Here is a 27,308-nt window from a genome sequence, read left to right as displayed (position 1 = left end):
CATGCAATATGGATTTCCCTACTGGTCATGATATGAAAGCAGTACAAGTGCTATTAACCTTTTTTACTGATGAGGAAAAACCCTAAATACCTTGCCCCCAGTCACGTGGCTAGAGTCAGGATTCAAACTCTGAGTTCTTAATCCCAGGTCCAGCACTTTATGGAATCCCTCCAGAAGTAAAACAGTGTTTCACATTACAATATAATTTTTTTTCCTCTGTGACATTTTGGGGAAACTTTGGATAAGTTCAATAATTTTATCCTTAGATATAATTAGCATAATGGGTCACTGAATCTTAATTACTTGCCTACACAGTTAAAATTTGATTCCCAGATGTGATTAGGATAATGGTTCACTGAATCTAATCTACCTAGACAGTTAGGTGGCATAGTAGAGTGCTAGTCCTGCAATCAGGAAGATATGAGTTTAAATTCTGCTTCAGATGCTTTACTAGCTGAGTGACCTGGCCAAGTCATTTAACCTCTGTGTGCCTCAGTTTCTTCCTCTATAAAATGAGAATAATAATAATAAACACTTCCCAGGGTTGCTGTAAAGATCAAATGTGAAAATACTTGTAAAAGTGCTTTGCAAATCTTAAAGTATTATATAAATGTTAGCTCTTATTAGTTGTGTGAACATAGGAAGTCCCTTAACATCCCATATCCTTAGTTTCCTTATCTGCAGAATGGAGGTGATACTCAATTTGACCATTTATAATTTTGGAGATGGCTCATATTTTTATAAATTTGGTTCAGTTCCCTATATATTTGAGCATTGTGGCCTTTACAAATTTGCTGCTAAATTTCCCCCCAGATTTTGCTTTCCTTCTAGTTTTGGCTACACTAGTTTTGTTTGTACAGAAAGTTTCTAATTTCATGTAGTTAAAACAATTAGTTTTACCTTCCATAATCACCTTCTCTATCTCTCTTTTGGTCATAAATTCTTCCTGTCTACAGATCTGATAGATAATTTTTCCCCATGATCTTTGATATACACCTTTGTGTCATGTTATCTATTTTGACTTTTTTTTGGTAATATAGTGTGAGATCCTGGTCTATACCTATTTTCTGCCAAACTGCTTTCTAATTTCTCTAGCTGTTCTTATCCCTCAAATCTTGGGTTTGGGGACTTATCAAGCATTAGATTACTAAGGTCAGAATTGACTGGGGCAAGGAGAGTAAATTGCAAGTGGTTATAAAGTGAATGTGGAGTATATACTTGAACCCAGGTTATCTTAACCTGTAGATCACTTCTTTATTCACTATACCACACTGCTTCTATGTTGACCAACGACAACAATACCCAAAACTGAGATCTAGACTAAGGATTGAGGGATAAGACTTTTTCCTGTGGTGGAGATAATATTTGGGATTTGAATGGAGAGATGGGGATTCAGATAGTATCTAAGATTATTTCCTATTTATGCTGAATATAGCTTGTTTGTACTGTTATTTTTCACATTGTCTTCCCTAATAGACTGTGAGTTCCTTTAGAGCGAGAACTCTCTTTTGCCTTTCTTTTTATCCCTAGTGCTTAGGATAGTATCTGGCACATAGTAGATGCTTAATAAATGTTTACTAGCTGATTAACAAGACTGTTGTTTGGATTAAATGAGTAATAAATGTAAAAACACTTTGCAAACTTTATATCTTTATATAAATATGTCCAGTTATAAATGTGTGTTCTTCCCCCTTACTGGCCCTCACATTCTCATTGGAGTGGAATTTTAAGTTTCCCCTTAGTAGGTTTGTGAAATTTCCTTTGTCTTCCCCCCTTCTCACCATGATCAAACCCACACAAAGGGTCTGGTTTTCTGGGTCTTGATGGTTTTTCTTTTTATTGAGCATGGACGGGGCTCACTTTGAACTTGGAATTGATGGAACAGATAGAGCCACAAGTAAGGAACCCTTGGAAGTGAAACATATTTAACTTTTGTTAGGTTTGGGGCAGATCCAAGTTCTTGCAAGGAGTATGGAAGGCGGGGGCAGCTGGGTAGCTCAGTGGATTGAGAGTCAGGCCTAGAGACCTAGAGGTCCTAGGTTCAAATCTGGCCTCAGACACTTCCTAGCTGTGTGACCCTGGGCAAGTCACTTGACCCCCATTGCCTAGCCCTTACCACTTGCCTTGGAGCCAATACACAATATTGACTCCAAGATGGAAGGTAAGGGTTTAAAAAAAAAAAGAGTATAGAAAATATCTGAATGTGCCAGTCATATCTGTCCCATGTAACTTTCCCAGAGCTTTTTAAAGGGAAGAAAAGGTATGAATAAAAGAGTAGAAGATGCTAACAGATAACTACTATTGCATTCTTTTTTTTTTAAATAGCTAAATGCAAATGTGAACAGCTTCCAGCGAAAATTTGTGAATGAAGTCCGAAGGTGTGAGTCTTTGGAGAGGATCCTCCGTAAGTCAGAGTCTGAAAGAATTCTTTGGTCAGTAGCCACAGAGCAGGGACTAAAGGGTGCTCACGCAACCCTACCAACAGAATAATACAGCTGCCACACTGTGGCACACTGTCCTGTCTAGTCTTCTGTCTCTTACAGATACATAAAGGTTCTATTTTAGGATAAGGAAGGCTCCTTTGCACTTGAATTTCAGCATCAATGGAGAATATCTCAAAATTGCCTTAATGAGCCCATTGGGAATCATTGTCAAAGTTTTATCAAAATCATTCTAGGACTTATTTCTGATTTCAACTCATGATCACTTTTTCCAAATGAAAACAGAAGTGGTATGATGTAAAAAAATCAAGGCTCTTGGAGTCAGGGGTTTTGGTTCAAATACTAAGCCACACACTTACTTCTTCAGTGACCCTGACCCACTATGAACCTGTTTTTTCATCTGTAAAATGGGAATAACATCACAAAACTCCCAGGATTTTATTTTATTTTTATTACATTTTTAAGAAAAATTTTTTTCCTCATGATTCATGTTGCCTCCCCCTTTTCTCTACTCCCCCTCACAGTGTTGACAAGCAATTCCACTGGATTATACATGTATTATCACTCCAAACATATTTCCATAACATTCATTTGTGTAATAATCTCTTAAAACCAACACTCCAAGTCCTATACCCATCAAAACAAGTGATAAGTCATGTGTTTTTCTTCCACATTTCTACTTCAACAGTTCTTTCCCTAAATGTGGATAGGATTCTTATAAGTCTCAAGTCATCTTGGATCATTGAATTGCTTTTAGTAGCCAAGTCAATCACACTTGATTGTCCTACAGTGTGTCTGTTACTGGGTTTAATGTTCTCCTGGTTCTGCTTATTTCACTCCACATCAGTTCATAAAGGTCTTTCCAGTTCTTATAGAAATCAAGCAGTTCATCATTCCTTATAACACAATAGTATTCCATCACCAACATATACCACAGTTTGTTCAGCCATTCCCCAATTGAAGAGCATCCCCTCGTTTTCCAATTTTTTGTCATCACAAAGAGCGCAGCTATGAATATTTTTGCACAAACAAGTGCCTCCTAGTATTTTAAAGCCCATTTCCTATACATGAGCAGTATTAGTTGTATTATGAAGGTGGTTATATGTTTTGGTGAGCAAATCATTCTTTTCCTTAGACATACAGCCTTCCTTAAATCACATTCCATTTTAGCCTCCATTTTTTCAGACTAAAGCATCTCACTCCTTTTCATCCTTTACATCATTTTAGATCTTTATCATATTTTTCTGCTTTTAAAAAAACCGCCTTCTCTGCAGCAATGCAGTCACCAAAACTATACATAGAATTCCAATGTTTAATACCCGCCAAACCATAGCAATGAACATGCTTCATAGAATCCCTAGCTTCCTTTAAAGCTTACTCAAGTACTATTACTTAAGAGCAGGGCTTCTTAACTTGGGGGTCATGCATCTTTTAGATTTGGGGGGATCTATAAATCTGGATGGAATGAATTACATCTTTATTTTCACTAATCTCTAAATGAAGATTAGATTTAATTTCATGAATTGCATCTTTTAGATTTGGGGGGATCTATAAATCTGGATGGAATGAATTACATCTTTATTTTCACTAATCTCTAAATGAAGATTAGATTTAATTTCATGAATTGCATCTTTTAGATTTGGGGGGATCTATAAATCTGGATGGAATGAATTACATCTTTATTTTCACTAATCTCTAAATGAAGATTAGATTTAATTTCATGAATTATTTTTTAAAACCCTTATCATCTGTCTTAGAATTGATAACAAATATCAGTTTTTAAGGCAACAAACAGTAAGGGCTAGGCAATTGAGGTTAAATGACTTGCACAGTGTCACACAGCTAGGAAGCGTCTGAGGCCAGACACTTTTGAATCCAGGATCTCCTGTCTCTAGACCTGGTTCTCTATCTACTGAGCCACATGTAGCTTACCCTCTAATTATGAATTTTGTTAAGTGACATGTTTTTAGTTAGTCTGATCACAGTCTCCTGGCTTCCTTTATGACTCAGTTCAAGGGACAGCTAGGTGACTTAGTGGATAGAGTGTCAGGCCTTGGAGTTCAGAGTACCTGGGTTCAAATCTTATCTCAGACTCTTCCTAGCTGTGTGACCCTGGGCAAGTCACTTAACCCCAATTACCTAGTCCTTACTGCTCTTTTGCCTTGGAACTGATACCATTTGAAGACAGAAGGTAAAGGTTAAAAAAAAAAAAGACTCAATTCAAGTCCTGTCTTTTGTAGGGCACCTTTCCCAGTCTTCCTAGTTATTGGTACCTTCCTCCCAAGGCTATTTTCTGTTTAGACTGTATATAGCTTATGTGGACATGGTAATGTATATGTCTCCTTTATTAGAATAAAATCTTGAGGGCAGGGACTGTTTTTGCCTTTCCTCATACCTCTATCTCCTAGCAGTTTCCTGCCACGAGTAAGTACTTTGTAAATAAATGTTTGTTTTATATTGAGTAATTTAACTCTTCTTTATTTTGGTTGGCCAGACTTGGGGTCTGGAGCCTCAGACAGAGAAAATCTAATTCTTTTATGAAGGTTCAACCCACAAGATGTCCTCATTGACAACATTCTTAGAAAACTCAGTCTAGAGACCAGAAGAGGAGGGAATTGTGGGTGGGTCCTTCGATGGGCTGGGCTGGCCAGGTGAATTGGCCCAGACAACATTCTTGAGCTGGGGATTCCTGGACACCTCTCATGTTGGAATGGCCCCTTTACTAGTTTTCTAGGTCTAAAGAAAGAAGCCAAGTTGCTGGATCAAGGTAATGATCCTTTAGCCTAACTTCTCTGATGTATTTTTCCCCTCTTAGGTTTTCTAGAAGATGAGATGAGAGAGGAGATTGTGATCCAAATGCCTGAGAAATCCCCACAGACACCTCTGCCTAGGGAAATGATTGACCTTGAGGTATGTTTAGGGTGTTCCAATAAAGAGCACCTAGGATAGAATGCTTCTGTCCCTTAGAGCTTTGAAGTCTGGACTGATAATGCCTCATTTATGGCAGGAATTGAGGAAAATTGGCAGGTAGATTTCCAAGAAGTAGAGGAACTGGCTCCTAGATAACAGCTGGAAAGGACTTTAGAGGCTATCTTTTATTTAGAGGCTATTTAGAGGCTACCTTTTATAATTAAGGAAACTGACTTGCCCAAGGTCATCTAGGTAGAAAAATCAAAAGTGGGATTTGAGCCCACTGACTTGTTCAGTAAGTTTTCAGTTGTGTCCAGCCCCATTTGGGGTTGCTTGGCAAAGATTTTGGGGTCATTTGCCATTTCCTTCTCCAGCTCATTTTACAGATAAGGAAACAGAGGCAAATAAGGTCACATAGTAAAGGTCTGAGGCTAGATTTGAACTTGGGGAGATGAGTCTTCTTGACTCCAAGCCTAGCATTCTATCTACTACACTATTTAGGTCCTCTGACTCTAAAGCTTGTACTCATATGATTTCCATATGACTGCATCCACCTTAGAGGAATTCTCCTTTACTCTTCCCAACATGGGAAAGAAATCAGATTAACTTTGTGTGCATTTTAAGAGAAACAATGGAGAGGAGTGGAAAAGGGACACACTGTGGCCTTTGATCTCTCCCACTACAGGGTTGATATCCTTATCTTAAGGAGAATGGGAGAGCCATAAGGATGAAGGAAAAAAGGGAGACGCTTTGCTATGTGCTATATGCCAGATTTTGTCTTGACTCTTGCTGCTGAAGTTAGTGGCCTTAGCCTCAACATATTGAAGAGATAGATAATGGGAAGAATGAATCTTGGCTCCATCTGAGATGGAATGGAATGGATTCAAGAGTGCACATGACTGTGTGACCCTGGGCAAGTCACTTGACCCCCTTACTGCTCTTCTGCCTTGGAACCAATTCACAGTATTGATTCTAAGTCTGAAGGTAAGGGTTTAAAAAAAAAAGTTAAAAAGAGTGGTGCAGATGAGCTTAAGGCAAGACCATTTGAGAATAGGAAGAATAATATATTTGTCAGTAACCTTTTGGGTTGTTCTTGAGTCTCTCCCCTCATGTTGTCATACCTTCCTGGAGGGTACTTTTTCAGGCTACACCCCTCAGGATTTGCCCTAAGTAAAAATATCGACACCTATGTCTCCAAATAAGATCCAGCTATACCCTACAATAACTTTCTGGCAAATCTCTCTGTCAAGTGTTTCCTCATTCTGATCCGTACTCTATTCAGCCACTGAAGTGATTTCCTAAAGCTCTGGTCTGATCATGTTCCCTTCTCCCCCTCAATAAACTTCTGTTGTTCCCTGTCTACAAGATCAAGTACAAAATCCTGTTTGGTTGGTACTCAGAGCCCTTCATAAGTAGCCCTTTTCTGCTCTTTCTGTCTTTTTCTACCTTATTTCCTCACATGTATTTGTATCCAATGACTCTGGATTCCATACCTTTTCATGAACAAGACATGTCATCACTCTCTGGATATTTTCTCTGGCTGCCTTCCATGTCTGAACCACTCTCCTTCCTCTTCTTTGCCTACTGGAGTTTCAGCTAAAATTCCACTTTCTATAGGACAGAAGTTCTCAACCTCTCAATTTGTAGCAATGAGAACACATAATGCATATCAGGTATTTACATTCCGAATCATAACTGTAGCAAAATTACAGTTTTGAAGTAGCCACCAAAATAATTTTTTGGTTTGGGGTCACTGCAACATGAGGAACTGTATTGTGGGATCACAGCATTAGAAAGGTTTAGAACCACTGCTATAGGAAGCCTTTCCCAAACCTTCTTAATTCAATTTTTTTAAATTGCAAATTTTTATTTAATTAATTAATTTAGGATACTTTTCCATGGTTATAGGATTCATGTTCCTCTCCCCTCCCTGCATAGCTGACATGCAATTCCACTGGGTTTTACATGTGTCATTGATCAAGACCTATTTCTGTATTATTGATATGAACATTTAGGGTCTACATCCCTAATTATATCCCCATAAACCCATGTGATCAAGCAGTTGTTTTTCTTCTGTGTTTCTCCTCCAACAGTTCTTCCTTTGGATATGGATAGTGTTCTTTCTCATAAGTCCCTCAGAACTGTCCTGGGTCATTGTGTTGCTGCTAGTAGAGAAGTCCATTACATTCGATTGTACCACAGTATATAAATAGTCTCTGTGTACAATGTTCTCCTGGTTCTGCTCCTTCCACTCTGCATCAATTTCTGGAGGTCGTTCCAGTTCACATGGAATTCCTCCAGTTCATTATTCCTTTGAGCATAATAGTATTCCATCACCAACAGATACCACAATTTGTTCAGCCATTCTCCAATTGAAGAGCATCTCCTCATTTTCCAATCTTTTGCCACCACAAAGAGCATGACTATAAACATTTTTGTACAAGTCTTTTCCCTTATTATCTCTTTCGGTTACAAACTCAGCAGTGCTATGACTGGATCAAAGAGTAGTCAGTCTTTTAGCGTCTTTTGGGCATAGTTCCAAATTGCCATCCAGAATCCAACCTTTCTTAATTCTAATGCCTTCTTTTTTTAATTTTCTATTCATACTGCATACAGCTTGTTTGTACATATTTTTTGACTTTTCTTCTCCATTAGATTGTGAGCTCCTTGAGGACAGAGATTGCCTTTTGCCATTTTTTTTTGCATCCCTATTACTTAGCACAATGCCTGGCCATAGAACCTGCTTAATGAATCACCAGCTCACTTACTAACTGTATTGTACCAGATGAGGGGACATCTAACTTTCTGAGAATGGATTTTGGTGGCATTATGTAGGGTTTAGAACTTTGGAATTGGAGCCAGAAAGAAATGGAATCAAATTCTTCACTAGATTTATAACCCTGGGCTTCACTTCTCCCATTTTCTTCTGTAAAATGAGGTTCATTCTTACTTTTGGGGGCTGAACCAATCAAATGAGATATTGTGGATCAGACCATAGTGAGCTGTTATTGTGGATCTTTGAGTTTGTAACTGGAGTGAGGGTAAAGATGAAGTCTGTGAGTGATGGAAGAATAGTCCATGGAATTTAATCTGAATAATTCACCATAGATGCAAGTGGACATCATGTTTCCACACTGGAATTTCCTACTGGATTGAGTTATTCACAAACCACCCCTTTTTGTTTTGTCAGCTAGGTTGTAAGATAGATAGATCACTCAAACTGAATCAGGAAGACTCATCTTCCTGAACTTAAATGTGGTGTCAGATACTTATTAATTGTGTGACCTGGGCAAGACATTTAATCCTGGTTGCCTCAGTTCCTTATCTGTAAAATGAGCTGGAAAAGGAAGAAAAACCCCACTAGGGGCCACAAAGAGCTGGACACAACTGAAAAAATGACTGACACAGCTTGAAGACTGTGCCTCTGTCTTTTAGTTTTCTGAAGTTATTAACTTTATTATTCTTAATGAGACTGTCAAGAACACTTGCAAAGTTGTTCCTCTTTTCTTTTTCTTTTCAAGATTGTTCTGGAAAAATTGGAGAGAGAACTGCAGGAAGCCAACCAGAACCAGCAGGCTCTGAAGACCAGTTTCTTGCAATTGTCAGAACTCAAATATCTCCTGAAGAAAACTCAAGACTTCTTTGAGGTGATGATTTGGGCTGGAGTGGGAGGAGAGTCCACACTTCCGTTTGGAACAGTAGGCAATTTACTTTGAAGTAGGAAGAAATCACTCTCTATTTTTCTATTCCAAATGGGTGGGACAAAAGGTAGGGGAATAGACTGGGGAAAAGGGAAGCAGCATTACAAAAGGCAATAAGATTATCTTTTCTTAGTCTGATGGAATGAGTTCTAGAAAAGATGGGATAGAGGCCATTAAGTATATCAAGTGATAGCCTGAATGGACTGCAACTCTGCATATACTAGACACTCAGGAATACACCTTGGGGCCTAGGAAGGTTACCTGGGACAATAAGCTTGAACTCAGTAGCTGTGTGACCCTGGGCAAGTCACTTAGTGCCTCAATGTCCTCATTTGTAAAATAGGGATAATGATAGCACCTACCTCCCAAAGTTATTGTGTATACCAGTGCCTTGCATAGAAAAGGTGCTACATAAATGTTAGTATAAGGAATTAAATTAAGGATTTGACTAAATATATGAGATTCTAGATTCATATTGTGGTCACCAACTTAAAAATATTAAAGCTCAAGCCAAAATGACTTTTAGTAGTTTTATTTACAAAGAGGTGGAAAGAGTGAAAGTAGAGAAATGTAAGACAAGGGTAGAGAAGATGTCCAGCCTATCACACGAAATGTTGCTCTGGTGCCTGGCTCAGTCCAGCAGGGCTTGTTAACCCTCAACCAGAGGACCTGGTGTTCCACTCACGCAACCTCCTCCAAGAGGGGAAGGTTTCTCCAGAACTTATCTCTCCAGAAGCCAGGAAAGGATGGTCAGCTACTCACTCACCCAAGATGGACTCCAAAGGAAAAGATCCAGGATCAGTCCTTGAAGAAGCAGTCCAAGAGCCAAAGTCCCAGTCTAAGCTGACTCACCAGGAGAAGATCAAAGCCGAAGATCAAAGGAACAGTCCCAAAAGCCAAGGTCACCTCTAAGAGGCAAGTCATCAGCTGAAGCTCCAAGACAAAGATTCAAGCTGAAGACCCCTTGGTCAGGAAGTTCAGGACTTTTTCTACCTCCCTTCCTCCACTTAACAGGAACCAGTTTCAGTCTTTAAATTTGCCTAGTACTACCCAGGGGCAGGACAGTCACTTCTGGGGTTATTACCTCTCATCCTCTGAAAGTGTAAACTCAAAGGATTCACAAGTTGCTGACTGAGTTTAAAGGGGTGGAGTTCTCCAAGTAAGAGATTTGTGAAGTCCCTTACTTAGTGTTAAGTAGGGGTGTTTTTGGTTGATTAACTCAAAATAGACAAAGAGAATAAAGAATTTCTTTGTGATTCTTTGGGAGACTACAGTCCCCAGTGAAACATTTAACATAACCAGCTTGTACCTCTAAAGGTCTTCTAGCTACAGGTACATACAATATTGCACTTTATAAGAGGAAACTACAATAGTTAGACATAAGAGGGAAATGGGGGGGAGAGAGACAGACAGACAGACAGACAGACAGACAGAGACAGACAGAGACAGAGAGACAGACAAGATAGAGAGAGAGAGAGAGAGAGAGAGAGAGAGAGAGAGAGAGAGAGAGAGAGAGAGAGAGAGAGAGAAATCCAATTAGGGAGCAGACTCCTTTGGCATAAGAGTTTACATTCAGAATAGATGTGGTCAACCCTCTTCAGTTCTTTGGCACTTTCTCTGAACAGTTCCATTTTCTTGATTTAAGGAGTTAGTGAGCTTTTCCTGGATCTTCTCCTTTGGAGTCCATCTTGGGTGAGTGAGTACTTGACCATCCTTTCTTGGCTTCTGGAGAAACCTTCCCCTCTTGGAGGAGGCTGCGGGAGTGGAACACTGGTCGAGGATTAACAAGCCCTGCTGGGCTGAGCCAGGCACCAGAGCAACATTTTGTGTGATAGGCTGGACATCTTCTTTACCCTTGTCTTACATTTCTCTACTTTCACTCTTTCCACCTCTTTGTAAATAAAGCTACTAAAAGTCATTTTGGCTTGAGCTTTAACATTTTTAAATTGGCAATCACAATATTAAATTAGAATTCTCATATATTTAGTCAAACCCTTAATTTAATTCCTTACATTTTTTATTATTTATGTTGTTTCAATACGGAAACATTATCATCTCAGTCAAACTGGGAGGAGGAAGGTCTGAGGGAACAGAAACAAAACAATGTTCAGATAAAAGCAACTGGTGGTAAAAGGTATAAGGTTTGGGACCCCATGCCCAGTCGGGTTTTTGCTAGGGAAAGATTGGGAAACCCTTTATGCCAAACAACAGAGCCATTTAATACTTTAATTCTTGCCATCTTTAAAACAAGTAAGAGATGCTGCCTTTAAGGATGTTTAGAAATATGTGAATTGAATAGATTGTGTTTTGACTTTTCAGACTGAAACCAACTTAACTGATGACTTCTTTAGTGAAGACACCTCTGGCCTCCTGGAACTGAGGAGCGTCCCTTCAGCAGTGGCTGGGAAGCTGGGGTTAGTATACTGCCTCTGCGCACACTCATGTTCTTAACATTTCCTTTTATTCTGATTTCAAGCTTGTCTTACTAAAATTCTTTTTACATTCATGTCCTTAGTGTCCCCTGAAAGTCTGTCTTCTCAGAGGGAGCTTCAGATAGGGAAATACAAAGCCATCATGTTGTGAAAGAAGCCAAGTGGTTATTCTTGGGATGGGAGAGAGTGATGGCAATTCTGGATTTGAGAGTTAGGAGTCGTCCTGGGTTACAATCTTAGTTTTAATCCTTACTTTACTACCCTGTGCGACCTTGAGCAAGTCACTTAAACTATGTTTTTGTTGGCTCATCTGTAAAATGGAGTTAATAACAGGCTGTAACCAATATTTCTTCTTGAATAGAGCTGTGGAAAAAGGTTAAGAGGTAGCTTGTAGTAGGGAAGAGAGGGTAAGTCATAGAATCTGGATGGCCAGGAGCCAAGTCCCACCTCCAACCCATCCTTGCTCCATAATGGTGGGCAATTCACTTAACTAAGTTCTCAGTGTTTCAGGCAACTCGTTAAGATTTCAAACCCAATGTTATGGAGAGAATTGCCTGTATGGATAAAATTACAGTCCATCCCCTATATATATAAGGATATTCTCAAAGTCTTAGTACAGAAGTACCTAGATGGCCCACTGAATAGAGATCTCTATATCTAGAGCCACTAAGAAGAGTTCAAATGTGACCTCAGATACTTCTAGCTGGGTAACCTTAACCTCTGATTGCCTCAGTTTCCTAACTTATAAAATGAAGTTAATAATTGCACCAGTCCTGTTGTGAAGATAAATGAATTAATATTTGTAAATTATAATATTTGTACATTTGCAATACATAAATACTAGCTATTATTGTTTTAAGCTTTAAATAATATTAAATTGTACTAAGACTTCTGGGACAATTTTTGTTTAAAATTTTTTTAATTTTTCCAATTATATGTAAAACTAATTTTTAATATTCATTTAAAAAATTTTTGAGTTCTAAATTTTTTCCCTTCCTTTCTACCCTTCCCTCTCCTTGAGACATCAGATAATTTGATATGAATTACACATGTATGTTCATATGTAATTTATTTCCATAGTAGCCATATTGTGAAAGAAGACACAGACCAACCCCTCCCCTGCCAAGACAAACAAATACACTAAGAAAGTAGGGAAAAAAGTAGGCTTCAACCTGCATTTAGACTCCTTCAGATCTTTCTCTGGAGGTGGTTGAATAGCTAATTCATGCACAGTTGATCATCATACACTACTGCTGTTACTATGTATACCATTCTGCTTCTGCTCAATTCACTCAGCATCAGTATACATAAATCTTCACAGGTTTTTCTGAAACTGTCCTGCTTGTCATTTCTTATAACGCAATTGTGTTCTGTTATAATCGTATACCACAAGTTTCCAGTTTTTCCCCGCCACAAAGAGAACTACTATAAACACTTTTGAACACACAGGTCTTTTCCCTTTTTGGAAAAAAGGATCTTTGGAATACAGACCTAATATGGGACAATTTTTGAGGAGTTAGAATGCAAGCACCCAAAAGCCTATACAAGAGGAGGGCAGAGGTCCTCCAAGGAACTTAATCTGACCCTATTTTCACTCTTCCTATTTCTGTTTCTCTAAAATATAGAATGTTTCCATATAATACACACACAGTTTGGAATGCCAATTTGTGGATCTAAGTGATCATTTATACTATTTTCCAGTAAGAAAACTTGTTGGCATCAGTGAGTGGGCATATATTGAGCACCTACAACGTGCCAGACACTGTACCAGTCACATACAGGTGCCAAATGTTTGTGTTCTTTTTTTAAGTGGGCTTAAGGGGGAAAAAAGACATTCCAGATGTTCCAGTTGCGTCTCACCTTTCAGTAACAATAGATGTTTCAAACACCAAATGGAAAAAATTATTGAGAAACAATAGCACAAATTCAAAACTGACCATTAACATGAGTAGTAATTGTTTCAGTGTGAATTGAAATTTTATGAAGGTTTGTGGCAGAGATAATTTGGTATATTTAAGAGACAAAGGGTAGGACATGAACACGTGACCTAAGTCATTTTATGGTGGAAATTATTTTTTTTTAAAATCCTTACCTTTTGTCTTAGGATAAATAGTAAGAATTTATTCCAACACAGATGAGTAGTAAGGGCTAGGTACTGGAGGTTAAGTGACTTGTCTAGGGTCATACATCTAGGTGGTACCTGAGGTCAGATTTGAACCCAGGATCACCTCTCTCCAGGCCTGAGCCACATAGCTACTCCATATGCTAAAGCATGTGAATATTGTTTTGCCATACTTCTCAGACTATGAGAAGATTTTCAAGGATGAAAAGGGAACTTAAATTAGCCTATTTGTTTTATTTTAACCCCTTACCTTCTATATGACTTCTTTATTTTTATTTTTTTTAAACCCTTAAAACCTTCCGTCTTGGAGTCAATACTGTGTATTGGCTCCAAGGCAGAAGAGCGGTAAGGGCTAGGTAATGGGGGTCAAGTGACTTGCCCAGGGTCACACAACTAGGAAGTGTCTGAGGCCAGATTTGAACCTAGGACCTCCCGTCTCTAGGCCTGGTTCTCAATCCACTGAGATACCCAGCTGCCCCCTCTTCTATATGACTTCTAAGACAAAAGAATGCCATAAGCTAGGTAATGGGGGTTAAGTGACTTACCCAGAATCACACAGCCAGGAAGCATCAAGGCTATACTTGAACCCAGGTCTTTCCAACTCCAAACCTGGAAAATTTACCACACCTGACTACATTCCCAGCATCCTTTTATATGTCTTCATTTTACATAAGGATGCTTGGGAGATAAATTTGGTTGAGACCCATGCTGAGGGGCTCTTTTTTTTTCCTCCAGAGCTTGTGCTTTTGGTAAAGTGCTGCAGGTGTGAGTCATTGGCTCTCTTTGCTCTGCTCACTTGACTGAAAGAATTCTTTTTTTTTCTTCTCTTGTGACTTATTTTTTAAAAAATCCTATATTTTTAAATACTAGGAGTATTTATTCATTTTTACTCCTACACTACCAAAGTGCCCCTTGAATGAATATGTGTCTGAAAGAATGTAGCAATATCTTAAGAATATGAGATTGTCCAAGAGTTTTTGCAAAATCGACCCTTCCCATTTTATAGATGGGTATACTAAAGTCTTACGATGGAGGGAAGCACAGTGGGGATACAGCACTAAGCCTGGAGTCAGGAGGACTTGGATTCAGGTCTGTCTGACCTTAGATGCTTCCTAGCTATGCGATCCTGGGCAAGTTGTTTAATCCTCTTTGCCTAGTTCTTGCCCTTCTGTCTTAGAGTTGCTAAGATAGAAAATAAGGGTTAAAAAAAGTCTCATGAGACTCGTCTATTTCCTTGTGTCACAAAATAACTCAGTTACACAGATAGATACTGACATAGCCATGCACAAATACATGAGTGCACATGTCATCATAATTCATACTTACATAGAATTTGGTCATTTACAGGTTATTTTCCCCCCCAACAATCTGCTGAATAGCAGATTGTAGAAATATTATTATCTCCGCTTTATAGAAGAGAAAACAGCCTCCCAGAGGCTCCCCAGGTCAGAGTTAAGAAACGGGAGATAAGTAACAGTGTTTTCCTGCTGCCACGACTGATTTTGTGTTGTCTCCCCCACGCTTCCTTAGCTGTTACAGTATATCTAAATGACTTAGGAACATTTTTGTTCTTATAACTTACTATTCAGGTTCACGGCTGGTGTCATAAACAGGGAGAGAATGGGTCCCTTTGAGCGTTTACTGTGGCGAGTTTGCCGAGGAAACATCTATATGAAGTACACTGAGATGGATACCCTCCTTGAGGATCCTGTCACAGTGGGTATCTCAGGCCACTCCTCTCTCTCTCTGTTGGTCCATCACCTTACACTCCTCACCAAAGGGTTACCCTTCTTCTGAAACCCTGGGTTTAGAGGGCTCAGGAGCCCAAATGGGCTTTTCTGGCATTTTATTCTAAAGATGCTGCTGTTGCTATGACATTTATCATCTCTTCATAACTTTAGTTTCTTTTCAGTCTTTTTAAAAATTAAAAACAAACTCTTACCTTCCACCTTAGAGTCAATACTATCTATTGGTTCTAAGGCAGAAGAGCGGTAAGGGCTAGACAAAGAGGGGTAAGTGACTTGCCCAGGGACACACAGCTGGAAAGTGTCTGAAGCCAGTGTGAAGCCAGGACATCCTGCCTCTACAAAGTATTGATTCTAAGGTAGAAATGCAGTAAAGGCTAGGCAGTGGGGGCTTAGGTGACTTGCTCTGGGTCACACAGCTAGGAAATGTCTTACGTCACATTTGAACCCCAGGACCTCCTGTCTCTGCTAAGTATTGGTTCTAAGGCAGAAGAGTACTAAGGGCTAGGCAATGCGGGTTAAATGGCATGCCCAGCATACAGAAAGAAAATGTCTGAGGCTGTGTTTGAGCCCAGGAACCTCCTGATTCCCAGCCTGGCTCTTTGTCCATTGAGTCTCTTACCCATTCCCCCTTTCAGTCTGTATTTGGTAATGTATTTGGGTTTCTCAAAAAAACCAAAACAGATGTCATGCCTAAAACTTGGGCAAACTGTTATCAGGAGGTGGTGATGGCATTTTTCTGCTTTAGTGCTGTACTTGGATTCAGGAGGACGAGTTCAAATCCAACCTCAGACACCAGCTGTGTGAGCCTGAGCAAGTCCCTTAACCCTCTTTGGGGTCAGTTCCTCATTTGTAAAATGAGTTGGAGAAGGAAATGGCAATGGCTCCAGCATCTTTGCCAACTCCAAAATGGGGTCACGAGGAAGAACAACAACAAAACTCTGCCACTCAGTAGTTGTGTAGCCCCAAGTGTGTCACTTAGTTTCCTTATCTGTAAAAAGGGGACAATAATGAATGGCATTTACCTTCCAGGGCTATGGGAATAAAATAGTGTAAGGTGCTTTGCAAATCTCAAGATGTTATCTTAGACCACTATAAATATTTATTATCAGACTTAGATTTTTAGGTGAAGCAGTTGACAAAGTTTGGTACCCTTCTTGTGGACAAAAGGGAGAGACAGTGACATGGTTTCAAAATCATTTAAACGTCTGCTTCTGAGGAGTTGTCCGGGATGGGGGGGGAATAAGCATTGGGAAGCCACAGGGATCATCAGTAAAACATCTCCTGGAAAGAAAAAAGCAGCCACTAATTATCTTGATGTCGATTGGGTAGGAAACAGAGTTGCCTACCCTTTATGTGATTGTGGGACTCACTTTTTATATTTGTTTTCCTGTTTTCTTCCTATTAGACTGGAAGCTTCTTGAGGGCAGGGCCCATCTTTTGTCTCTTTTTGTATTCCTAGAACTTAACACAATGTGGTATTTGCTTAATAAATATTTAGATTGCTCGATCTCTAAAATGAAGGAATTGGAATTACTGCTAGGATCATCCAGTGGGGAAAGGTCTCTAGTGGATCCAGTAAGCCACAGAGGGCTGGACTTGAGTCTTAAAGATCAGGGTTCAAATCCTGCTCCCATTGCTTCACTTTTTATCTATAAAATAAGGATATTAATAAAAATTCTAGTACTTACCCCTCAAAGTTGTTGTGCAGATCAAATGAGATGATGTAGAGTGCTTTGCAGATCTTAAAAATGCTATAAAATGTTGATTATTTTTATCTGTTCAGTTTTATGCTGTTGAACAGTATATCCATAGACAAAGGCATAGATGACACTTAATAGTAATAGCTAGCATTTTTATTAACCTTTCAAGTTTGCAAAATATGATCTCATTTCATACTCACAAACAGCCCTGGGACATAGGTGCTATTTTGACTACTTTAAAGATGGAGAAACTGAAAGAGTTAAATGCCTGACCTACGGTCATATAGCTAGGAAGTATCTGGGGCTAGATTTTAATTCAGGTCTTCAAGGCTCTTTGAGTCTAGAGCTCTATTCATAAATCACTAATTTTTGCCTTGAGATGATACAGTGGATAGAGTTCAAATGATCAAGTCTCTCTGTTTGCCTCAGTTTCCTCATATGTAAAATGCAGACAATAAGACCTCCTACTTCCCAGGACATTATAAGGATAAAATGAAACATTTGTTAAGTGCTTTGCAAAGAAAATAATAATATAAGTGCTAATTATTATTATAAATATTATTGTTATTTTTAAATCCTTACCTTCTATTTTAGAATCAATATTGTTTATTGGTTTCAAGGTAGAACAGCAGTAAGGGCTAGGCAACGGGGTTAAGTGACCTGCCTAGGGTCACACAGGAAGTATCTGAGGCCAGATTTGAACCCAAGACCTCCTTTAGTCCTGGCTCTCAATCCACTGATTCACCTACCAGCCCCTATTATTATTACTATTCATTGTATCATCTACATTAAGCAAAGTTGGTGATTGTTAGACAGTGAAGAAAACATTTTATTTAGCAAGGACTGAAGTTTACATGTTCCATTATTAGAATGGATGGCTAAAAAATTTCTGGGCTGTGTCTCTTTTGTAAGATTCGGTCAGAGGGCAGCTGGGTGCCTCAGTGTATTGAGAGCCAGGTCCAGAGATGGGAGGTCCTAGATTCAATTTGGCCTTAGACACTAGGTGTGTGACCCTAGGCAAGTCACTTAGTTCCCATTGCTTAGCCTTTACCACTCTTCTGCCTTAGAACCAATTGATTCTAGACTTAGAACAGTATTAATTCTAATTTTAAATTTTATATTATATATATATATAAATAAAATTAAATTCTAATTCTAAAATTAAATCTAATTCTAATAAATCTAATAAATTAATTCTAAGATGGAAGATAAGGACTTAAAAAATTTAATAAATAAATAAAAGAGATTGGGTCAGGGACTGCCCATGTGGAACTTTCCATATGATATAGATGCACAGGTTGGTTAGTTTTGTGGAACTCTCTTTCCTTTTTATAAGAGATAGTCCTCTGGGAGAGGAAATATTTCAATATTTGATATAACAAAAGATTTCAATAAAAAACCCCCAAATAAAAATTCTATGCTGATCTTTCAGAAAGAAGAGCTGAAAAAGAACATATTCATTGTATTTTATCAAGGAGACCAACTCGGAAAGAAAATCAAGAAGATCTGTGACGGGTAAGAAAGGCTATTTCCACAGTGAATCTGTGTCAATTAAATGGAGAGACTTAGAGCAAAGAGTAAATTTGATGGGGCTGAGATTTTAGGGACTACTAGAGGTTTCTGGTGGCCATTTATCTGCCTTTCTTAGGGTACACCTGAGAATACAACCAGATCTTAATTACTTAGTTACACTGTGAGAGACAGTTCCAGGGAGGGTCCCCATAAACATCATCTGTAGGTGGTTCAAAGCAGATGTTTCCCTCTACCAAATTTTTGCCAGCTGCTAAACTAATCCCGTTGATGTCTGGTGAATCCTAAGGAACCTTTCTCAGAAAAAATGTTTTCAGTGCTTAGAATACAGATGATTCCAACGAAAACTCAGTATGTTGAATTAAAGATATAAATTTTTTTCCATGAAATTTCATCGACCCCATGGATCCCTTGGAGAAAGAGTTCTGTTCAGAACTCCTGTGCCAAATGGAAGGAAAATGGGTTAATTCGCATTTCCCTGTAGATTCTGAACCAAGTCATACAAATCTATAGCTAGAAGGACTGATTACGAAATTCTGACTTCAGTGTGGCGCAAGTCTTGCCCTAACACCTCACTGCTTAATTTGCTCAGATGTTTGCCAGTTCAAAAGCAGGCTGTTTTTGGACTAGAATTCCAGTGGTGATTCCCAATTATAGTGAGCAAAATGGGAAAGCCTAGGTCTTGGACTTATTTCCCAGTTACTAAGAAGTTCTCAATTTTGCTCTAGGAAATCATTCATACTACCAAGTCTATAGCCACTTAAGATTGGCTAAGTTCTTTTGAAATATGGTAGAAAAATGCTCTAGGCTCTTCTCAGTAATGCTCTTTGGAACATCTTTGGCACACAGATTTAGGGCCTCTGTTTATCCCTGCCCTGAATTAGCTGCTGAGCGAAGAGACATGTTGGCCAACGTCAATGTGAGACTGGAGGATTTAAATACTGTAAGTAAGAGTGATTTTCTTTTCAATGGGGGTGGTTGTGATTATTCTCGGGGACCTTTTTTGAATGAAGTTCACATCAGAGGCAATATGGAATAGTGGGTAAAATAAGAACCAATTCTGCTTCAAATACTTCCTAGGTTGTTAGATAGAGTGTTGGGCCAGAAGTCAGGAAGATCCGAGTTCAAATTTTGTGTCAGATGTTCTCTAGCATTGTGACCCTGGACAAGTTATTTGTAAAATGAGGATAATAATGATGCTTGCCTCACAGGGTTGCTGTGAAGTTTGACTGAGATAATGCTTGTAAAACACTTTGCAAAATGTTAAAGTGCTAGGAATAGCTATTATCATTAGTTGCATGACCCTGAGTAAGACACTTAACTTCTCTGCCTCGTTTTCCCCATCTGTAAAATGAAGGAGTTGTATTCACCTGCCAGGTCCCTTCAAGTTCTAAATCCATAGTCCCAAGGTTCTATGTTTTATTTTTGCTATTACCAGATTGTGTTTAGCATCCAAAAGGAGACAAGGGGATAATACTAGAAATTATGCAATTTGGAATCTTAAAACCTAGGTTTTAATATATAAATATTGGAATCTTAACCCCTTGTCTTTTCCTAGTTGTTGAATTAACAACTCTAAGCCTCAGTTTCTCTATATGTAAAATGGGCATAATAAGCTTTGAAATACTTAGCCCATGGGGTTGTAATAAGGGACAAATACGAGAAGGTTTGTGAACATGGTTTGTAAACTGTAAAGTACTATATAAATATGTCAGCTATTATTTTTAGATTCTCTTGAAATTTGGCTGAGGGGAGCAAGGATCACATATAATGTGGGACATAACCACATGACAGCCATGTGCCAATATTTGCAATTTGTTCTATCATTCAGTGATTTGAGAGCCCTTATAATCAGTCCAAAGATAGAAACTGTGAGTATGTCAATAAAATAACCAATCATCGAATACTAGAAAATGAATTCTAGAAAATGAAGTCCAGGAAGCAATTTAGACTTCCTGTGTCCTTTTCCCTTTGTCATTGAAAGCCCAAAAGGTGAAATCTTACCCAACAACCTACAGCTAGTTGATGGTGGGTAGCCTGGCACTAAATCCTAGATTTCCTGAAGAATAGTCCACTTTACATCCATAACATAAATGACATCTGGTGCAATCTTTGTGTCTGAGGCTCCCTCATGATTCAGAGGTCCTGGATTGCTTTGGTACTTCTTCTCTGGCTTATTTGCGCAGATTAGCACCTGGGAATCAGTGTTCCTTCAAATGGTAGCTATCAGTTCCCCTTATTAAAAATCAAATATAAAAGAAATTTTTTTCATGTAATAGAGAGCACTTTTTCTCTGTGACTCCTCTTATCCTCTGTCACACAGTGAAAACTTGTAGATTCTTCAAAACACTATTATAATCTATCAGTGGGACTCTAGTGGAGATGGCAGGTTGAATTATTCTTTACTTTGTAGTAATTGGGTAATTTGGGCAGTCAGCAGGGAGTGTTATCCCTTAGCCTGACTTCTGTAGCCCTGAGAGTTATCTCATTTTCTTTAGCTTTGAGAGAGATGGGACTTGGGATTAAAACCCTTCTTTCTCATTCTGCCTATACTACCAAAGCACTTTTGTAGAATTCTCACTTAAACGAAAGCTCTTAGAAAAATATAACTTCAGAAATGCTCTGAAAATGTGCCTGACATGAACCATGAGCTCTGGACATTCCGTATAGGTGAAGTTCATAAAAAGTGTTCTCGATGTGTGCATTTGCCTTGATTTTCCCCATTCTTTCCTCTCCATGATCACACTTTTTCTTGCTTGTTCTTCCTATGTCCCTTGTCTCAATCTTAGTAGCAGATATTCATATAGTTTTCCCTTCAATCCCCCAGACAATGTCTGTCATGAATTCACCTAAGTATTAAAGGAGATACTGATGGTTTTTTTCTTCTCTTCCTTTAAAAACAAAAATCTTTATTTTATTCCAGTTATAAATGTACACACAAGTTTTCCATGGTTACATAATTCATGTTCTCTCCCTCCTCCCTTCCCTCCAGCAATTCCACTGGGTTATACTGGTATTATCTCTTAAAACCCATTTCCATGTTATTTATTTTTGTAAGAGTAATCTTATAAAACCAAAATCCCAAATCCTATACCCAAATAAATAAGTGATAAATCATGTTTTCAACTGCATTTCTACTCCAACAGTTCTTTCTCTGGTAGGTAGATAGCTATCTTTTTCATAAGTCCCTCAGAATTGTTCTGGATCATTGTATTGCAAAGTGTATCACATTTGGCTATTCCACAATGTTTCAGTTACTGTGTATAATGCTTCTTCCTGGTCCTGCTTATTTCATTCTGCATCAGTTTCATGTAGGTCTTTCCAGTTCTTTCTGACATCATCCTGTTAATCATTCCCTACAGCACAATAGTATTCCATCACTAACATATAACACAGCTTATTCAGCCATTCCCTGATTGCTGGATACCTCCTCAATTTTCAATTCTTTACCACCACAAAAAAATGTAGCTACAAACTTTTTGTATGTGTAGGTCATTCCCCCCCCCCCACTTTTTTTTTTTTTAATCTCTTTGTGATACAGACCTAGTGGTATGGCTGGATCAAAAGGGAGGCATTGTTTTATAACCCTTTGGGAATAATTCCAAATTTCCTTGGATATTCTCTTCTTATGCAGATTATAATCCATCTATACCTACTCATTGGATAATGGGGAAAGGGAATAATCAGTTATTAAATTCTTCTTATGCTGAAACTGTTCCCTTTCACCAATACATAAGAACATTTGAAGAATATTCCTGTTTATAGATTATCTCTTTCCCTATTGGACTGGGTAGCAGGACTTTGTAACAGTGTTAAATGCTTTAGGCATTATCCTTACTCTGGGCCTTGCCATATTGACAATCAGATGATTGTTGATCAATTATCTCTATGATTATATCTATCAAGGAGTACCATATCAATGCTCAGGAGATATCTTGTGGAAGGACCTCATGTTTTACCTTGTCAAATTAAAAAAACAATATACAAACATCTCAATATCCTCTATATCTTTTGATGAATTGTGTAACCATAAATGTGAATTGGTGTGGAAAATTAACTATAGGAACAGTTAGTGGATAAAGAGCCAAGCCCAGAGTTCAGAGGACCTGGGTTCAAAATTGGCCTCAGATATTTCCTAGTTGTGGGACCCAGGGCAAGTCACTTAACCCAAATGTCTAGCCCTTATTGCTCTTCTGCTTGTCAAATAGAAAAAATGTAGAACTATTAAATAGTCAAAATCACTCTTTAATCAAGGGCTAAAGGGGTTCAGTGCTAATAGGCCACAACAACAGGGTCCGGATTTAACTCTGGCCACTTTGGTCACTGACCCCTGGGAGTGCCACCGACTCAGGATGGACTCCAAGGAACAAAAGATTTTGGGGAACCTATATACCATTTGGGGAGTCCAGGGACAGAAAGATGATCGACATCACTATAGCTACAAGGAAACGGGAGTGTACAAACTACACTGACAGGATACAATCAAGCTTGGGAAAGGAATCATAGCTAGAGGCTAGGGTGTAAGAGAAGGGGCTACTTACAATGGACACTAAAGGATCCTTAGCATATGCTTAGTCTCACCCAACTAGAATCCTCATTCCCCAGAGGGTCCCCTACTCAGTCTGCTAGCCTGGGATTCCCTTCAGGGTAGATTCCCATGAGAACAGGGAACAAGTACGAACTTTGGGGTCTCCAACCTCTAAGCTAGTCCTGAAACTTGGGGTTCATCAGATCCCACTAGGCCACAAGTTTGGGATTCCTAAATTCCATGTTGACATGCTTTAACCCACCAGTTTTGAAGAATTGTTATTTAGTTTCCAATTAATTTTAAATTTGCCTGTCCATGGACTCTTGTTAATTATAATTTTTACTGTATTATGATCTGAAAAAGCTGCATTTATTCTGTTTTTCTGCATTTGTTTGCAACATTTCTATGCCCTAGTACATGATCAATTTCTGTATATGTACTATGTACTGCTGAGAAGAAGGTATCTATCAACTCTAATTTTTCCAATATTTTATTCACTTCTCTTACTTATATATTTTTTGGCTTGATTTATTTAGTTCTGAAAGGAGAGGGTTGAGATCCCCTACTACTGTGGTCTTACTATCTATTTCTTAAGCTCCTTCAATTTCTCCTTTAGAAATCTAGATGCTATGCCATTTGGTGAATAAATGTTTAGTAATGATATTACTTCATTGTTTATAGCACTTTTTAGCAAAATGCAATTTCTCTCCTTATCTCTTTTAATCTTATCAATTTCTAATTTAGCTTTGTCTGGTATCTTGATTGCTACTCTTGCTTTTTTTACTTTAGATGATGCACAATAAATTATTATTATTATTATTTTTTGGCTTGTAGATATGCATAATAAATTCTGCTCCAGTCTTTTACCTTTAATCTGTGTGTCACCCTGCCTCAAATGTGAATGTATTTCTTATAAACACTATGTATTAGGATTCTGTTTTTTATTCCACTCTGCTATCCATTTTATGAGTGAACTAATACCATTCACATTCAAAGTTATGATTACTAACTGTGTATTGCCTTCCATCATATTATCCCCTTTAGATCCTGCTCCATTCCCTTTCTCTTTGTTCCTCCTTACCAGTATTTTGCTTCTTGTCATCTCCCCTCTCCCTCCCTCCAATTACTTCCTTCTTTCCTTGTCTTATTCCCCTTCTAGGTCTCTGTAGGGTAAGATAGAATTCTATACCCCACTGAGTATACTTGTCTTTCCCTCTCTGAGGAGGTTACGATGAGAGTAAAGTTTAAGCATTGCCCATCACCACTCTTCTGTCAACCTTCTGACAAATGAGCTCCTTTGCCCTGAGCCAGACAGGTCTCTCTGATAGTCTTTGGGGACTGAGATTGTTCCCTAATTTCCTTTCTTTGTATTCCTAGTACCCAGCAGAATGCTGGCATATGCATAGTAGGTACTTTAAAAAAAAACTTTAATGTAATTTAATTAAAAAATATATTTTTACATGGTTCCATGATTCACATTGTCTCCCTCCCCTCTTCACTCCCCTCTCCTGGAGCTGAGGAGCAATTCCACTGGGTTATACATGTATCATTGTTCAAAATCTATTTACATATTAATCATCTTTTAAAACCAAAACCCGAAATCATATCATGGTAGGTACTTGATGATGCTTATTGAGTTGGACTGAAATGGGACTCTTCTCAAGATCTTTCTTAGAAATAGAACCTACCAAAGCTTGTGTTCTACTGATTCACTTGAGGAATCCAGGGTCTCCTATATGACAAAGTGAGGCTTTGGAGGAGAACTTTGGCAGAGGTAGAAAACCTCACAAGGGAGAATAGAAAAGCGCACTAAAGCTTCTGCCATATTCCTTCATGTTTGAGAATGGGAAGTATGTAGAGGACCGCCTGTCATTTGGAAATGAAAACCATGATAGCAAATCAGCCTTATGCATTCATTCAAGCATTAAACAGATATTTGTTGAGTACCTCCTGCCTGTGAGAGACATGATGGGAAATGCACTGATAAACAAGACAGTCCTTGCCACCCAAGGAGCTATCAGCCCCTTCATGGAATTTGGAGTCCTAGGACTTGAGTTCAAATACTATTCCTGCTACCAGTGTAGCCATGAGAAGGTCACAAACTCCCTTTGGGCTTCAATTTCTGGGGCTTGGGTTCAAATATCATCTGGAGTTTATTCCCAGGGTGACTGGGCTAGCCTCCCTGAGTTTCTTCATTTCTTACATCGTGGACTTGAACTAATAACTCTTGGGGTTCATCTCAGTTCTGTATCTGAATCTGTGAAGGGATTAGAGTGAATGACTTCAAAGATCCCTTTCAGTTTTCTGGTCCTGGGGCTGGAGATGATTAAGACATAGACCCAAGTAATCCATGAGTATATATAAGTGCTCTGTGACTCCCACAAACCATATATGTTCTACAAGCCCAGTGGAAGTCAAGATTGCTTCTTGACTATAATCACGTCCCTGGTTCCCACTGTTTGCAGGTGTATAATTGTTCTCTCTCTCTTTGTTTGGGTCTTGTAGGTCATCACCCAAACAGAATCACATCGTCAGCGCCTGCTACAGGAAGCTGCTGCCAATTGGTACTCATGGAGCATCAAAGTCCAGAAAATGAAGGCCATATACCACGTCCTAAATTCCTGCAACATTGATGTCACCCAGCAGTGTGTCATCGCTGAGATCTGGTTCCCAGTGGCAGACACCATGTCCATCAAAAAGGCATTACAGCAAGGAGTTGTAAGTAGTTAGAGAGCAGCAGTGGACAGAAGGGAGTTTTAAAGAAGCGGCTTGGTGGCCTCTGTTGACTCATAAAGTATCTTTACCTCTTTTGCCCCAGTTCCCTGGCCAAAGTGCCAAGATCACAAAGTGAGCTAATGGAAAAGCTGCCAGTTCCTGGCCCAACTGCTCCACTGCTTTATTCTTTACTTGGATTCCTTGGAAAATACTTGGGGAATGTTGACCTTTGAGTCATACTTAATTTGGTGAGCAAAACTGTATCTTCTAAGCTAATATTTACATAGTGCTATGTGCCAGGCACTATGCTAAGTGCTTTACAATTATTAAGCACTTTTGATCTTTATAGCAACCCTGGAGAGTAGGTGCTGTTATTGTCTCCATTTTATACATGAGAAAACTGAGGCAAACAGAGTTTAAGTGACTTGCCTTAGATCACAGATCTAGTAAGGGTCTGAGCCTAGATTTAAATTTAGATTTTCCTGATCCAAGGCCCAGTACTGTAGTCAAGAGCTCTAACTACCACCTAGCTTATCTTAGTAATTAAAAAATAGTTTTGGCAGACTGCTTTCTAGTTTTTCCAAGCGTTTTTGTTAAATAGTGAGTCCTTCTTCTAGTTAATAGGGATCTTTGGGCTTATTGTCTCTTTGCCTCTTAGAATTCTTTTAAGACTTAGATTTGGATGCCATTTCCTTTATTTTTTTTCCTAATTTTTTTTCTGATCACCTACTTGTTCACACTCTTTTCCTTTTCAAATTGTCTGTTTTGGTATTATATTTTCCAGTAGAATGTAAGTTTCCTCAGGGCAGGCTTAGCTTTTCTTTTTCTTTTTCCTTTCTCTTTCTCTCTCTCTGTATCTTAAATGCCTAGCAAAAGACTTTGCCAACACTTGGTGCTTAATAGTTTTTTTTTTTTAATTTTTTAAACCCTTACCTTTTGTCTTGGAATCAAGAAGAGTAGTAAGGGCTAGGCAATGGGGGTTAAGTGACTTGCTCAGGGTCACACAACTAGGGAAGTGACTGAAGCCACATTTGAATCCAAGACCTCCCATCTCTAGGCTTGACTCTCAATCCACTGAGTCACTGCTTTTTTATTTTAATTGAATCAAAATTGATTTTTTTTCTCTTTTCAGGAGAGAAGTGGCTCACCCATTGTCCCCATCATGACAACAGTGGAAATGAAAACAACTCCTCCTACCTTTAATAGAACTACTAAATTCACTGCTAGCTTCCAGAATATCGTGGATGCTTATGGGGTAGGGAATTACCGGGAGATAAATCCAAGTAAGTGGGTCTCAGGGTATTTTAACTGTTTAGTCAATGACATCAAATCAATAACACCATGTTGTTCATAAGATGGCATTTATGTTCAGGATGCTCTTAGGTAAGAATTTATCCTTATTGTAATGTTAAACATTTAACTTGTCCAATCCATATTTTACTTCCTTCATCAAAGCATCAGAACAACTCTTTGAATCCATT

The 27,308-nt window shown here is 38.7% G+C and overlaps 1 protein-coding gene across 3 annotated transcripts in view; it reads left to right on the top strand.

Annotated features, from left to right (window-relative positions):
• Nucleotides 1-27,308, top strand: part of ATP6V0A4 (ATPase H+ transporting V0 subunit a4) — a 76,510-nt gene that overhangs the window by 22,823 nt on the left and 26,379 nt on the right. For all 3 annotated transcript variants that reach the window (XM_056799746.1, XM_056799745.1, XM_056799747.1), the window contains 9 exons: nucleotides 2,326-2,404; nucleotides 5,257-5,351; nucleotides 8,873-8,998; nucleotides 11,372-11,466; nucleotides 15,196-15,322; nucleotides 18,487-18,569; nucleotides 19,434-19,527; nucleotides 25,618-25,830; nucleotides 26,960-27,110. In XM_056799746.1, coding sequence (XP_056655724.1) covers nucleotides 2,326-2,404; nucleotides 5,257-5,351; nucleotides 8,873-8,998; nucleotides 11,372-11,466; nucleotides 15,196-15,322; nucleotides 18,487-18,569; nucleotides 19,434-19,527; nucleotides 25,618-25,830; nucleotides 26,960-27,110 — 1,063 coding nt within the window. The remainder of the gene's footprint in view (nucleotides 1-2,325; nucleotides 2,405-5,256; nucleotides 5,352-8,872; nucleotides 8,999-11,371; nucleotides 11,467-15,195; nucleotides 15,323-18,486; nucleotides 18,570-19,433; nucleotides 19,528-25,617; nucleotides 25,831-26,959; nucleotides 27,111-27,308) is intronic.

Source organism: Monodelphis domestica, chromosome 5, assembly GCF_027887165.1.
Source record: "Monodelphis domestica isolate mMonDom1 chromosome 5, mMonDom1.pri, whole genome shotgun sequence".
Taxonomy (NCBI): Eukaryota; Metazoa; Chordata; class Mammalia; order Didelphimorphia; family Didelphidae; genus Monodelphis; species Monodelphis domestica.
The sequence above is the reverse complement of the archived record's forward strand: the minus strand, read 5'-3'. Positions and strand labels throughout refer to the sequence as shown.